This window comes from Filicampus tigris, chromosome 8 (genome assembly GCF_054856515.1).
Source record: "Filicampus tigris isolate MCC_2025a chromosome 8, RoL_Ftig_1.0, whole genome shotgun sequence".
Classification (NCBI taxonomy): Eukaryota; Metazoa; Chordata; class Actinopteri; order Syngnathiformes; family Syngnathidae; genus Filicampus; species Filicampus tigris.
In genome coordinates this window covers 5,810,248-5,826,509 of record NC_141224.1, presented here as the reverse complement: position 1 = coordinate 5,826,509, position 16,262 = coordinate 5,810,248, and the positions used below count along the sequence as shown (strand labels likewise).

The window sequence follows — 16,262 nt, the reverse complement described above, 5'->3', positions numbered from 1 at the left end:
CTCGAGAATGTGTCGTGTGAATGTCAAATGTTCCTGTTCCGATACTATGTGTAGCTTCGCTGGCTCCAGCTTGTAACATCACATTGTACGCAGCCTGTAGAATAAGAGCAACTACAGTAAAGGAAGTTTTCCATCCACCTTTTCTATTGATCCTCTTCTTTTAACAGCTTTAGTTCAGGCAACACTCAAAACGTATTTATTGGGGATTTAGCTTACCAAAAGCCTTAACGGGGTGACAATTGGACGAGGAAACAAATCCGGCTCGGCCCTCCTTTAATTAGTCGATCGCTTGCAAAAGCATCACTCTCCTGTGCTTTGCCTCACGTTGCCGTTCATGTCGCTTGTTAACATAAAAGATCTGAACTGTAACTTGTGCTTGGACCCGGTGATGAATTGATTTTTTTTTTTTTTTTTTGTTTCGTTTGTGTGCATCGTCTCACCTCTTTGACAAGACCAAATAAACACATGAATTATACCTACACCTCGTCTTGTACTGGAAACACTACTAACCGGTGCAACTCCAGCCAAGGTAGAAGAAATACATGTTTTCCTTTCTAAGTAAGCCCTTTAACACATTATTCCCATTTCCTGAATTGTCTTTTTCTACAAAGTACAATAAAAAGGCAGGATGATATTACAAAAAAAAAAAAAAAGTCACTGGAATAATGTTTTCAAGAAAAAAGTTGCAAATGGATGCTTTATTCGTCAAGCAGCTATATTCACATTTACACCAAAATGGGAGCAAATATAGAGAAAAGGAAATCACTATTTGATGGGGACCGGAGGGAATTTAAGGAGGAAGACGAGGAGACGGATTCAAGATGTTGCCTGTTCCTATTTTGTGGTGAGTAATGTAGCCAAATTATAATCCAGTTATGCCACCGCGGTAGCCATTCAACAAGCGCAAAGGGAAAGAATGACATTCGTAGTCATATATAATGACAGTGATGAATTTAATGCACCAAGCAGCCCCCCCCAAAACTTAATATTGCACATGGACGAGAAGTTTGAATGCAGACTAAAATTAAGGAATCATTAATATAGATGTGTATGTGAATATGCGAAATACCGATTGTAAATTTGAAAAATGTATACGTATGTTGCAGAGTTTTCCAGTCGTTATATAAGTGACCGTTGAAAAGTCGATTCAAAATTTTTAATCAATTAGGGATACAAACAGTGTTACAGAATTCAGATTTCATGAAGTCAATGTTACAAGCATGTCATAATCACGTGAGTATTTTATTTTTGGGGGGCGTTGTTTCATCCTGAAGTTACGTCTCTTTATTGTAACGTTCTATTTTCATTTTTAAATTCAAACATACCTGCAATATTATAGGGTTTATGTTGTAATAAGACTTTATCACACACACAGACACTTTTAACATGGAATAGCATTTTATACATTTTAATTATTAGTGTAACCTAAAGACACTTGTTTTACATTTAATTTAGTTTAGTTCCTAAAAGTGTAAGATGTTTCCCCAGATGCTGATTAAGAAAAGAATTTGCGTCTTTTTTCAAAATGTCTCCTCGTTGCTATGGAGATTACGTGTAGTTAACAATGATGTCCACAAGGTAGCGCTGTTTTACCCGTGCACTCAGCGTGTGACGTCAAACTCACACCACAATGTTTTCATCTAAAAACAAAAGACTAATCAAAGTATGTCGGTGACACATTGCAAATGCAGGTATTAGAATGTTTAATTGGGTTCAATCCATCAATAATATTATCCAGGCCGTTTAGCGTTTTGACTCTGGAGTGTGATGACGTCACACCCATTGATGCTTATTGTTATTCAGGGGAGCGCTTCCCTCATTGATCTTTATTCAAAGGCAACATTGCGGCCCAAGGAGAAGGCGATGGCGGGTATTGATATGGTGCATTTATGGACCCTCCGCTCAAATTATTAGGTACACCTGCCACAATGTCACCTATGCAAGACTAAACATGATCAGCGGCAATGATCTACATTCAAAAATTGAATTCAATTGTACAGTGATGCCTTTTAATATGAAAAGGAATACTCTGCAATATGGTACTTCATTAAAACATAGAGTATTGAAATTCAACATAGTTTAAAGAATGAAGTGTTTTTTTGTTGAAGTCGTTCTTCGCTGATGATCAAGAATCCATGCCTGCGAGTGAATTAGCTGTGTACATGTGAAGCTATGCCATTCGTGTTCAAATTAGCGTTGCCTAAAGTGTTACAACGCAATTTTTGTAGTGCATTTTTAACAGGGGAAATAACACTCTTAATATTGCACCTAAAACATAATTAAACCGAACAGATCTAAATAGTTTGTGCATTATGATTCATTCATGGCGCTGGTGTGTGTGACTTGGCCACCACGGGGCTGTTTAAAAGTCATAAGGACACAAAAGCAAAATGAACTCATGACTACTGTAAGTGACCAAATAATTTACAGCAATATTAGTCGGTTTTTTTTTTTTTTTTGTAGAGGATAAAGAATATATACCTGCGAGTATCGTCATATTGTCCGTATGTGTGATTTTAACACTGTGACAATCAGCGCTATTTGCCAATATGTCTATGCCGTTTTGCATTGTGTGTTAGCATTAGGCTAGCCGAAGGCAGGTTTATGTCTAATTGTTTTGTTTTTTCCCCAAATAATGATTTGCTATCGTATCTTGAAGAAGGTCTAAATTGGGTCAATCGTCTCTCGAGGCACCACTGCGCCCGCACGTATGCACATGTATGCATTCTGTCCAAGCGCGTGATGTCCGTCCTGCTGACGGCAAGACTTGAGTGATGTGCAGAAAAGGTTGCGGGGCCATCAGCAACGCGCTGCATTTTTGATGGCCTCCGACTGTAGCCGGACGGACCTTTTCGGTCAAATGATGGACGAGCAGGAGAGAGCGGCTGCATAATTGCAAGTCAAGAGAGGTAAAACGCTGCAGCGGAGACAATGAAATGGAGAGGAGTTGACACAGCCTGGAGCTTGTTTTGTCCTGTTCTCTGCTGGTCGTCTCAACACCACGCTAACCTCTCGCTCCCTTTTTATACACACGATGTGATATGTGATACTATACGGACAAAAGTTATATAGTCAAGGGATAAGATCAACCGCTTAGTTTCCCCTTGTTCATATTGACCGAGACATTGTTTCAACTTTGTAGGAACAAATTTTTGGTCCAAAAACTTCCAAAAAATTCCATGCGGCATCCTTATTAAAGCGGAAGTCAACGCAAACATTTTTTTTTCTAGAATATGTTCGATGCAAGCCCACTAGTTGAAACAGGGCCCTCTGATTAATATTGCGTTTGTGGAATAAGTGTTAATCCACTCGTTTTTAGCCATCTCTGGCGGCGGCCATTTTGAAAATGACATCACGACCGCTCACAACGACCAATCGCGGCTCAGATTCAGAAAACAGGTCATCCGTGATTGGTCGTTGTGAGAAGTTCAATTTCGAAATCTTCGTCCGATCCCTCTGCGTTTACAGTAACAGATCCTGTGTCTTCCAAACTTATCATCTCACAATTTACATCGATAATCATGCCCGAAGATGTCACATTATAAAATGAACTTACAGCCGTCCCTTTTTGTAACTGTAATTAGCGAGGATTTCACGTTCATTCATTTTCAGAAAAACAAAGGCTGAAATACTTTCCGCTTTCACTTTTCTCCTTTAATATTTACAGTGTCGAACAAAACAGTATCCCGCCATCTAGTGGCCGACAGTGAAATAACACCAAAAAAAAATAACCGGGAGGCCGTGCGAAGGAGTTATATACACTTTGTGAATTCATCCTTCATTGCAATAATTAGTCAAACTCACTTATTGATACGTTGTTGGACAGATCAATCACTCAGCTCGCTGCAGTAAGACGAGCCGCATGAGCACACACCGTGGCTCCTCCTTCATTCTCACTTAATGTCATTAACAGGTGCCTGTCCAAAATAGACGCACGCACGCACGCACGGCCGGTGTGTGACACAAACAGACATGTTTTCAATCACGTCATGTTGTATGCCAGCATGCATGTGTGTGTGTGTGATCGCACAGCAGGCTTACTACTTACTAACATTACCGGACAAGTACACACACACACATAGACGGGCATGGACGGATATTTAATGGGGAAGAGTGTTAGCCAACCGGGCTGCAGCCCCCTCCCCTGTCACACTCACTTTCCATTACTGACATGTACCCCACCTCTCACTGTCGCGCTCGCTTTCTCTTTCACTAACTCTCCCACGAGCACGCGTTCTCTCTTTGAATTTTCAAGCGTCTTCTCCTCAACTCAACACCAAACCACAGGTCAGAATTCTTTTTTTTTTCCCCATCTCACGCTTGTTGCTTTCCTGCACACACTCACACGTCGAGTTGAAAAAGTCCCAGGATTTTCCAAGTTGGAAACTTTCCTTAGGAATTGAATCGAATGTTAAAAAAAAGCATTAAAAAAAAAAAAAAACGGGGATAGTTAAACAAAATTGAAGTTTGGCTCTTAATACAGAATTTATAAATACCTTTTAGCATAATTCTAGCTAGCTAGCTTGTTTTAAAATGGCTAAAAGAACATACTGTGCAAGAGCAGGATTTGGGAAAAATTGACTATACAAAAAAAAAAACAGGAATAGTTCAACAAAATTGAAGTTTGGCTCTTAATACAGAATTTATAAATACCTTTTAGCATAATTCTGGCTAGCTAGCTTGTTTTACGATTGCTAAAAGAACGTACCGCGTAAGAGCATGATTTGGGAAAAATTGACTATACAAAAAAAAAACCCCTCAAAAACAGGAATAGTTAAACAAAGTTGAAGTTTGGCTCTTAATACAGAATTCATAAATACCTTTTAGCATGATTCTAGCTAGCTCGCTAGTTTTAAAATTACTAAAAGAATGAACTGTGCAAGAGCATGATTTTGGAAAAATTTATTACACAAAAAAACAAAAAACAGGACTAGTTAAACAAAATTGAAGTTTGGCTCTTAATACAGAATTTAGAAATACTTTTTAGCATAATTCTAGCTAGCTAGCTTGTTTTAAAATTACTTAAAGAACGGGTGGAGGGGTGAATAAAGAATAGTTTTTAACTCGTATTTAAAAGCATTTACACTTGGGACTAACTTCAGTTTTGTTGGCTGCTTATTCCCTTTGTGTGCAGCCTAACAGCTAAATGCTGATGCACCATGTTTGCTTTGAACTCTGAGCTCCACTAATTGACCTGAGTCAAGTTAAATGTCTTGCATTTGTGCGTGTGTGTGTTCCATTTCTTTACTTGTCTTTTAAATATCTTCAATTCTTTTGTATGTAAATGCCTTTAAATGTCATATTTTGAATTATGTGAGACACATTGAGTTACCTTGTGTATGACGTGTACTATATACTGTAACTAAAGCTGCCTTGCTTTGCCCTTGCGTTTAAAGTGCCCCAATTTACAAGTTTTAAAAGTTACGATCTGTTCCTTGGTTGTTGTTGTTTTTTTTCTTTATGCTGTGAGTCAACATTTGAATTTGGATACAATACTGCTTGAGTGAAGTGATAAAATTACAGCAATTATGGTATTCTGGAACGCCCTTGAATGTGGTGCAAGTACCCAAATGAGCATGTCTGCGAAAAAAAAAAGCTTTCTGTTCGAATATGATAGCATTCCATTAAATTACCCACCACGTCCATAATAATCTTCATGTAAGTTTGCAATTTCCCCCCAAATTCACCAATTTATCATTCCAAATAAATTTACCTTCTGGAAATTTACCTGAAATATTCCACCCATTTTCAAACCTACACTTAATCGTTTTTTGTGTAATTATGTGTGTGTCCGTGTGTGACGTTCTTCCATTTCCGTACAAGCCAAAAACACACTTAAACTCAAATCTCATTATGTAAAGTAACCAATTGGAATTTGAGCAGCTACAGTAGCAGCCTGCTTTTAGTTCAGAGAGAATTATTGTGCAACCTCTCCGGTCCAACATAATCCGATCCGGCATGCTGGATCAATTTCTTTGCATTAAAAACAAAAAAAAAAAAATCCCAGTAGGATATGATGAAATTTCAAATGGAAGTTTAAAGGCCAAACTGTCACCCCTCTTTTTTTTTTTTTTTTTTTTTTTTTTTAAACTGTGCTGACAAAGTAACATTTTGATGTTCTTAAGTGTCATACAAGTGTAAAAAAAACAAAAAAAAACTTGATGACCACTACTTCTGTCCTGTTGTCTACTGTGTGACCCGTCAGACCCCCCCAGCAGAGTCAATTAGTGAAGGCCACACTCTTATTCAGGCTCGAATTATCACTTGCCTCGCACTCCGCATGGGTCAGCTGCCACCTAGTTGAAATTCTCCCATGGGCCCCCCGTGTACCCCCGCTAATACTTGGAAGGGGGGGGGGGGGGGAGCGGAAAATGCTTCATACGCCGGGATCACACACACACACACACACACCTGATTGCCAGTATGTGCCATGCCATGTGATGCAGGACGTGGGGTATTTGTGGCATCACGTTATCCCCTCAGATCAGACGGGATCCGCATCCAATCCCGAGGCAGTGGGACAACTCGGGCCTGAGCTCTGTGGTGGGACAATAAAAAAAAAAGAGTGGTCCACTGGGACATTCACTTTGACCCCCCACACCAAACTACTCAACTGAATCTAAAATCCCAAATCTAAATCCAAGCTTTATCACGCTCCGAAGCATCCGCTGAATTAAGATTTTCTTTCTTTCCGAGTTCTAGTGTCGCCCTCTCGTTCAGGGGTGCCCAAGTCTGGAATTCGAGAGCCCCTATCCAACCTGATTCAATTCATGTAATCTTTCCTTGTGGTATTCCCCAGGGATCCTTTCTTTTCCCTCTAATGTTTACTTTATACACTACATGCTCCCACTAATCAAATTAGATAGCTGCACTTGGTTAATATTTTTAGGGCTGGTTATTCAAATTATGCTAAACTTTGGACCTTGAATTTACCACCTGTGGTTTATGCTGTCGTACTTGTTTCATTTCTTTTTTTTTTAGAGGACTTGAAGAAAGGAAACACTTGGACGAAGCTTCACTTTTAGTCCCCTTATGCGTTATTTGAATTTGATCCTCGATCCTCGTAGTAGCTGTATTTTATTTAATCAACATTATAAAGCAACACTTTTACCAAAACTAAACACTCCCAAGTGCTCCACCTCGAACCGGGCCTGTTGAGATGTGGAACAACTTCTTCGTGCCCCATGAAGAGGAGCCCCGTGCGGGGGCGGCGGGCGGCGGCCAAGCCGGCGGCCTGGCCGCCCTGAAGGGCGGACGCGCTCAGAGGCGGAGCCAAAAGATGAGTGACAGTCAGGACGGCAAGATCAAGCTGGCTTTCCTGGTGTGCGCGGTGGGCGTCACGCTAACCGTGCTGGGCGTGTGCACCGAATTTTGGGTTGAGTTGGCGCAGCCCAAGAACTTTGGCAGCAACCAGACATGCCAGATGGCGCACTACGGCCTGTGGAAGGCCTGCGTGCACACCCTGTGGGTAGCCGACGTGGACCCTGAGAGGGCAAGCTGCGGTCCTGCTGAACTACCGGGAGGTGAGGCGCGCCACTATCACCGAGTTAGCGGGCAGAATGGCAGCTCTGTTGTCGTCATGGCGGCCACAAAGCACCCACTTCATGTTTGTAACGACTTTAATAACTTTACTGAGCCAAGGCACATTTTCAATTTTAGATGCACATACATACACAATTAGCACCGATGCTAAGGCTAGCGCAACATGGGATGTTTTTCAGCGTAATAAAAAAAAAAAACAAACATTTGTTTTGCTTGTTGACTCCAGTTATTAATAGTTAGATATTAAATTCTTTAAAAGGCGCATGGAATACAGTCTGTCCACGCCTTGAAAACAACTCTAAACAGTGAAATGAGCACCGACGCCCGTGCTAGTATAACCTGAGCCGTATCCTGGCTGGTCCACCAATTATAGACCCTGAAAATAAGTGAGTCAGGGTTGCCATGACAGCAATAGCGATGCCCTATTAAAATTCTGGTTTCTAATTAACATGAGTTTAAAACAGCTTATTGTTGCTTATTAGTCCTTTAAAGAATGCATGCAGTGCACTCTGTAAAATGGTTTCAAACGGTGAACTAATTCATTCTTTGTCACCATGACAACAACAGAAATGTTCGGATTCTTAAAAACTGAGTGTAACATCAGCAGACGTTTTAAGTCGATATTGTGACATACGGTGCTTTTAAGGGTTGAATTGCAAATTGCAAAAAAAAAAAAATATCGGAATGAATCAAATACAATTGCACGTGGAAATAAATAAATGCAATTATAAATCAAATAAAATTACAAATGTACAAATCAAATAAAAATCAAATAAAATTATGAATCAAAACGAATTATTAAAAAAAAAAAAAAAAAGTGTTGTTTTAGATGTTCCCTCCTCCAACACACCTGATTCAAATGATTAGCTCATCAGCAAGCTATATGGGAGCCTGATAACAAACCTGATCAAGGAAATCCAATGCCAACATTATAGACTGCAGGTTCCTTAAAACAACAAATTCACAAATCCGTTTAGGCTTCCGTACATTCTGTGGCCACATTATTGAAGTGCACTCGCACCACCTAAAGTGAGCCTCACATGCATGCTTGACTTGGGAACGTAACACGCGGGGGTGTGAACATGATGCCGCGTGTGCGTATGTACAGTAGATGCATCTGGGTCAGCCTTTAACGCCGTACATGCCAATTCAATCATTAAAGGAAGAACGGCAAAGGAGTCGTCCAATGGAAGGAGAGTGAAGGGAAGCCACGTGGGGCATTATGTAATAATAGTCGACATGTAGGATGCAGCTGGGAAAGCTTCCGCTCTTCCGGCAAGACTTTCAACAAGACGTTAGAACAAAATACGGCGCATACGTTGTCACGTCCTCGACTATGAACTTATGGTTTTATCTGATTGAGCTGGCCACATTTTTTTTTATATACACTGACACGTTACAAAATAAGACAATGACATTGAAATCCAAACCCCGCCCCCCCCCCCCAAAAATGGGCAGATTTTTGCTGTGAAGCAAAGTATTATAAAAACAGTCCCATGTTATCTCTGTAATTTCTTTCTTGTTGTAAACGTTAAAGAGGAATTCAACCCAAACGTATTTTTTTCAAGAATATGTTCTATGCAAGCCCACTAGTTGAAACGAGGCATTCTGATAAATATTGCGTTTGTGGAATAAGAGTTAATCCACTCGTTTTTTGCCATCTCCGCGGGCGGCCATTTTGTCCCTTCTGTCGACTGAAAATGACATCACAGATCCTCGGGGCTCAGGTAACGACCAATCATGGCTGACCTGTTTTCTCAAGCTGAGTCTTGATTGGTCGTGACCTGAGCGCTGGGCAGTTGTGATGTCATTTTCAGTCGACAGAAGTGACAAAATGGCCGCCACCCTGAGATGGCTAAAAAGGGGTGGATTTTGCTGCTTAACTCATTTTTTCAACTCGTGGGCCTGCTGGGAACATATTCTTGAAAAAAATATATGTTTGGGTTGATTTCCACTTTAAGGGACCAAAAAAAAAAAAAAAAGTGATTTCCTGACATTTTTTAAACGAATCGGCAAGTTAATCAGTGTTCTGGATTTTACCCGGCCAAATATCCGAATCGGCATCAGCCTAAAAAAAAAATCCATATCGGTCTGGCCCTACTTATAATTACTATTGAATATGTTTCACAAGTACAGAGGCATTTTTTTCCCTCTACACTTTGCTTCTATTGATCACACACTTTCGTTACGTGTGTGAATGTGACACCGTGGTGATGTGCGACGGCGGCCATTCTGCTTGTGACAATGTTTTCTCACACGCCTTCGCGCCGCTGGCAGATGGCCGGCCATGTTTGTTTGACACCAAAAAAAGCAACTGTTTTCTTGACGATCGTACCATCACTACTCGCCTGTGGCTGCCGTCCAGAGCCGAGTGCCTCGGAGGCGTCTTGAGCGCAAAATGTGCGTAATGGGCTAGCGAGGTCACAGATAAGCGCATAAGTAGTGTCTACATGTACTGTATATGTTGCGTGTGTGTGTACAAGCATGCACAACCCATAATGCTCAGTGGGTGAAAGTTGTCACCATGCGCCCGAGAAGCCCAGTGGAATCTGTCTGCTTCACAGTTTTTGTCTAAATATAGTGGAAGGGCAATGACGGAGAAGGACAGCGAGGGACCAAGGGAGAGTGGGTCTAATGCAGTATTAACTAACCTACTGTGTCACCCCCACTCCACCATCCCTTGCTCCTTGAACCTCCTCCTCCTCCTCCATCTGTGGCTTCCCTCTTTCTTCTCCAGCTTTCACCACCCCTCCATCTGCGCTCCCACCTCACTCCGCCTCTTCTTCCTCTTTGGGTCCCTCTTCAACCTCCTTGTTCCCGTTTTAGATGCTTTTTAAGACCCAACGTTCACAATCAATTAATCAATTGTCGGGTATAGAAATATAAAGCTAAAATAAAAGATTAGCCTATATGTATTATTCAATTGTGAACTTAGTTGGAACATACACAACGTTCAAGCTACTCTTCGCTACTCGCCCATGTGTTTGAACAGGAAATGTGCTAATTCAGTTGTTTTAATGACTCAATTAGTGACATTATTGGATTGAAAATGAAGCAGAGAACTATAATTGAAAATAATTGAATGTAATCTTTTATTAGTTTGTTCTTTTACTCGTCGCATGCAGGAAAAGGGACAGCAGGGGGCGGCACTGCCTCACTTGCCTACCCTGACTGTCACGTCCCTGGTCATGTCATTGCATTTTTGTTGCAGGCCACATTGTAGTTATGTAGTTAGGGTCGTTATGACCCATTTAAATGTATGCTTGTCTCATATTATTACATACGAACAACAAATTGATTGAAAACCCGTTTTGATATCAGAAGCAGGTGTTTGTTTCTTAACAATGTTCATGGGTCAATGTGACCCGCTGTAATGTTCAATCATCAGAAAATATCATATAACGCAATGTAATGTTTTTAATATTAAAAAACACAAACAGAAACAAAAAAAAAGGCCAGCATACTAAATTTAATCTGTTTTTCCCCTTAGATTTTCCAAACTCAATTTAACAGGAGGGTTAAAATTGAAGACAATTGACAATTTTGGTGTTTTAGCAAGAAAGATTACATCAACGGACATTTTGCGGGCTCCATAAAATGACTGGGTGGGCAAATCTGGCCCCCCATCCTTCAGTTTGACACCTGTGTCATAGCATGTGTAAGGAATTCCTAAACGATGCTCGGGGACTGTCCCGTGGCCTCATAAGGAAAAAAGAATCCGCCCTGGAATTCCTCCTCCCTGCTTCGTGAATGCTTATGGTTGATTTTGCGTCTAAATAAAATTACAATACACCGAACTTGCCTTTGAGTATTTAATACAAAAAATAGGAATTACAAAAAAACCAAAACGTTCAGTGCTGGGTCATTCCTCTGTCTCTCGAAAGAGCACATAGTCGACTCCCTGAGATAACGATCTTTACATCAGCGGCCAGCCCCTCCCTTCCAGGAAGTGCTGTCTTTTCTGTGTCTACGTCTTATCACGTGACCCCATTGTTATTCAGTGTCATCAGTTTGATCAAATCAGCAAATGTCTGTGTGTGTGTGACCCAGTGCATTGTGTAAGCAGCAGCATGGAAATATATCATAATGTGAGGCTAAAAAATACAACAACAAGCCTGTATTGACAAAGTACGAAGTAGAATGTACAGAAAAAAAATCACCTGAAAAATAAATACTCAAGTAAATCTACCGAAGAACAGTAATGAAATATTAGCACTTCCTCCCACTGCTGGCAGCACCATATGTGCTGTGTGTGTGTGTGCATTCCGACTCAACACTTGGATATAAATAGAAATGATGCCTGGAAGGACAATAGTGTGTGCATGGATGCATAGAAAGCACATCGCGCAAGACCAGCAGCGATCCATAGCACGTGTGTGTGCGCGTGTGCGTGCGTGCGTGCGTGTGCGTGCGTGCATGCATGCATGCATGTTGCGCTAAAGTTTCCTCTTGGTCTACAGACTCCAACTGCACCTACTTCAAATTCTTCACCTCAGGGGAAAACGCCGTCGTGTTCAAGAAGACGACAAACAAGAGTAAGATGAATGTAAAACTGTGGTTGCCGAGCAAAAACAATCAAATTAAAAAAATTAAAAAGACATTTCTTTTATTCTTTGTCATTTTCTGTGCCGTTAGCTTCAGATAGAAGTGAATGGGATGCTAGCATGTAACTAATTAGAACTAATGATGACATTGATGGCTCACACACACATTGGCAGAGGCTTTTGTAGCTTGCACCTGTCCATGTTCATCTGCCAATAAAATCTGTTTCAGGTTGAGCCAAATCAGCACGTGGCTCACTTGCCAATTAACACGCTGCCAATTTGGCTCATCAAGCCAATGCAAGCATTAGAACAACAACCATGTGTGGTTAGGGTATAGTAAGGCGTTTTTGTGCGGAAAAAAACGACCATGTATATTAAGGCGTTTTTTTGTGAAAAAAACGACCATGTGTAGTAAGGTATGATACAGTGTTTTTTTGCAAAAAAAAAAAAACCCCGACCATATATAGTATGGTGTTTTTTTACAAAAAAACCCGACCATGTATAATAAGGGTATTGTAAGGTTTTTTTCCACCTCCAAAAAACGCCTACTATACGTGATCGTTTTTTTAAAAAATAATGCCTTACTATACCCTTACTATACATGGTTGTTTTTTTTTTTCGCAAAAAAACGCCGTACAAAATATGGTTGATTTTTTTCGCAAAAAAAAAAAAAACGCCTAGTCGCCTTTTTCCACAAAACATATTTTTGAAAAAAACAACAATGTATATATAGTAAGGCGTATTTTGCAAAAAAAAAAAAAAGACCATGTATACTAAGGCATTTTTGGGGACAAAAAACTACCATGAGGTAGTAACTAACGCTAACGCTAACCCAAACACTCTGGTGCCCTCACCACTACCATGAGGTAGTTTTTGGGGAAAAACAACTACCATGTATAGTAAGGCGTATTTTGCGGGAACCCCCCCCCCCCCCCCATGTATAGTAAGCCGTTTTTTGTGACAAAAAACGACCATGTATAGTAAGGCGTTTTTAAAAACAAATTACTTCCTACAAATTCTGAGTAAATTGACCATGGTGGACATGACATTGACCACTGTTACAAACTTGTCTTTGGCAAACTGACAGCTCGGGACGCTCTGAAGAACAAAGGATGAGGAAACACTTCCTTTAGATCCTTACTGGTTGAGAGGAAAGAATTCCGCTTTGCCCGCGGGCCGTATGTTTGACAACACCTGTTTTAGAAGTAGGGTTAAGGATTTAAAGTAAGTAGGGTTTCAAAGAAGGGTTAGGGTTTCAAAGTAGGGTTCAGAAGTAAGGATTAAAAGTAGGTAGGGTTCCAAAGTAGTGTTTAGAAGTAGGATTAGGGTTTTAAAGTAGGGTATTATAAGGCTTCAATGTAGGCTTTTGAAATAGGGCTGAGATTTCAAAGTAGGGTCTCAAAATAGGTTTAGGGTTCCAAAGTAAGTTTTAGAATTAATATTAGGGTTTCAAATGAGGGTTTAGAGGTGGGGTTAAGGCTTCAAATATGGTTGGTAGGGTTAAGGTTTGAAAGTAGTGCTGCAATGCAGAGTTAGGGTTTCAAAACCGTAACTCTCATCTCAACCAATTCCAACCTTCACCCCATACTCAACCCTTAATCTAACCTCAACCAATCCCAACACTAACCCTAACCCAAACACTCTGGCGCCCTCACCACGAGCTGACCCCAACCCAACCCCTAAAAAATGACCACAAGTATGAACACAAGTCGACCGACGAACGCCGATCTGCTCGATGCGTCACCGCCATTGACGCGTGTGTTGTTTCAATCTCGTTGTCCCCCTCCTAGACTTGAACGTGGCGGCGGCCATTTTAGCTCTGCTCAGTCTGACCCTGATGGTGACGGGCTCCATCTGCATCATCATGACGCTCAGCAAAGGCGTGGCCTTCTTCCTCAAGCCCGCCTCCTTCTGCTTCACACTCTCAGGTCAGACCTCGCCTCTACTGACGACTTTTAATAATCAAACTCACAATGCTAACGCCCCACACGCGCAGGCGTCCTGGTCCTGGTCTCCGTCCTGATATTCCACCAGTCCGTGCTGGCCTTGCTGTCGAGCGAACACTCCATCCCGCTGCACCACCAGCTGTCGTGGTCGGCGGCCTGCGCGGGTTCGGCGGGCGCCATCCTCATTTTCGGAGGCGTCCTTTTCCTCATCCTTTCGCTTCCCGTCACTTCCTGGCAAAAGTGCTTTCCGCACAACAGCGGCGCCACCTAGTATGTCTACACTTGTTGACGTCGCAACATCTCCTACATTTGATGGATGATTTTTTTTTTCTCCACCTAGCTTTTCTAAAGCACAACAATTAGCGTAGTTTAGCATTTGACAGTTATAACTCAATACCTCATTGTATTTCTATTGTTTTCACTTTGTGCGTATGAAGTAGATCTCACCGACGGGTATGCAATAATCATTTTTAATGTAATTTTAAAAAAGAGGCTGTAGTGTTTATTTTGTTCTGTTATATCAAAAAAAAACAAACGAACAAAAAATGTAACATTTTGTACATCTGACAACAGTATGGACTCACTTTATAAGCTCCGCAATGTACATAACATTTATTACTTTATATTTTATGAACGGTCAAATACACACACTCTGTCTTCTTCTCTTCCCTGTAGTTTATAATGTAATAATTTATATTGTTTGTTCCATAAAATTGTATTCATGCATTCCCTAGTGTCTATTCTTTTCATTTTGTAGCATTTTTCTGGGCTGCGCTGCTTCCACTACACATGTAGGTGAACGTTTGCTTTTGTCCAATCAGATGTCTCCCTCACTGCGTTGCCATGCCAATCTAATCTGCCCCAGGGCCTTCAGAATCACTAAAACTGGCCCATGTAAATGAAACTGCTAGCAACGGGACTCTTGCTTTAACCAGTCAAATTTCAAACCCATCCTCGATGACGTCAGCTTGTTTCTGTTCTCTGATTGGTTGGTTAGAGCGAAACTCGTTACTACATATTTCCATGGTGGGCTTTTTTCTGCCATGAGGAAATATGAAAATAATTTCCCCTCCAATTCAACTCGCAAGCGACCTTTATGCCAACTGACCCACCACCCGCTGCCCACCTACTCCAATTCTATAATTACTCATTGCTGTTTGGAAACCTTATCCACGAATTTCGACTATGCATGCCTCTTCGTTTATCCTCGACCTCAATACGTTCGCACCTTCAGCAAGTCCCGTCCGATGCACTGCGCCACGCCCGCCAACGCCCCCCAAACCACCCTGAGAGAGCCCGAAAATACCGGACACCTCCCGCCGGGATAATTACTGTCGCAAGCCGCATGAGTCTTGTTATTGGGCGCTCCCTTTGGGCGGAAACGTGATCCACGCGACATCCGATCTCGGTTGCATTTATATAATGTGGGCTGGACACGAGTTGCATGGTTGGGAAGAAAATTACAAACAAAACAGAAAAACCTTAACTCACACACAAAAACTCTTACACTCAACCAAAAAAAAAAAAAAAAACCTCTCACACCCACCAAAATCTCTCAAACATCTCATACATAATTCATGCAAAAAAGATCGAGAAGGAGGCTGCATGAAAACAAAATTGTGACAAAATTACCTTTTCCTCTCTCACAAACAAAAACTCTTACAATCACCGATAAAAAAACACCTGCAACAAAAAAAAACCCTATCACTCCAAAACACCCCTCACTCATACTCAACACACAAAAGATTCTCTCACACACACACACACACACGCACACCCCCACACACACACCTAAAAACCGCTCACTAACGCCCAAAAGTGTCTCACACAGCCAAAAACCTCTCACTCACATGTAAACTCAACAAGATACATCTCAAACAGACCATAAATGTCTCACACGCAACAAAAAACTTCTCTCACACCTGGAAAAAACTCACAAATCAAACTAGCACAAAACCACATACGTAGACACCCAAAACATTCTCTCACATGCCAAAAAAAACACACATTCAACAAAAAACTTGCACATGTAGACATACCAAAAGCTCTCATTCTCAACGAAAAACTCACAAGAACACACACACAAACCATTAAAATCTTTCATAGACCACAACACACATGAAAAGCAAAAACAACACAAACTCTCACTCTATGTGTGAGGGTTTCTTTTTTATATTCCAGAAAGGGTCTTTTTGTTGAACATGAAAATATTTTAAATATATACATGTGT

General features: G+C 41.1%; 1 protein-coding gene across 1 annotated transcript; it reads left to right on the top strand.

Moving 5' to 3' along the window:
- Nucleotides 1-4,089: 4,089 nt before the first annotated feature.
- cacng6b (calcium channel, voltage-dependent, gamma subunit 6b) lies at nucleotides 4,090-14,686 on the top strand. Its single transcript, XM_086038369.1, has 5 exons — nucleotides 4,090-4,287; nucleotides 6,982-7,523; nucleotides 12,003-12,077; nucleotides 13,877-14,014; nucleotides 14,083-14,686. Exons 2-5 carry the CDS (start codon nucleotides 7,160-7,162, stop codon nucleotides 14,301-14,303), a joined length of 798 nt encoding a protein of 265 aa, XP_085894495.1. The 5' UTR covers nucleotides 4,090-4,287; nucleotides 6,982-7,159; the 3' UTR covers nucleotides 14,304-14,686.
- The last annotated feature ends 1,576 nt before the right edge of the window (nucleotides 14,687-16,262 follow it).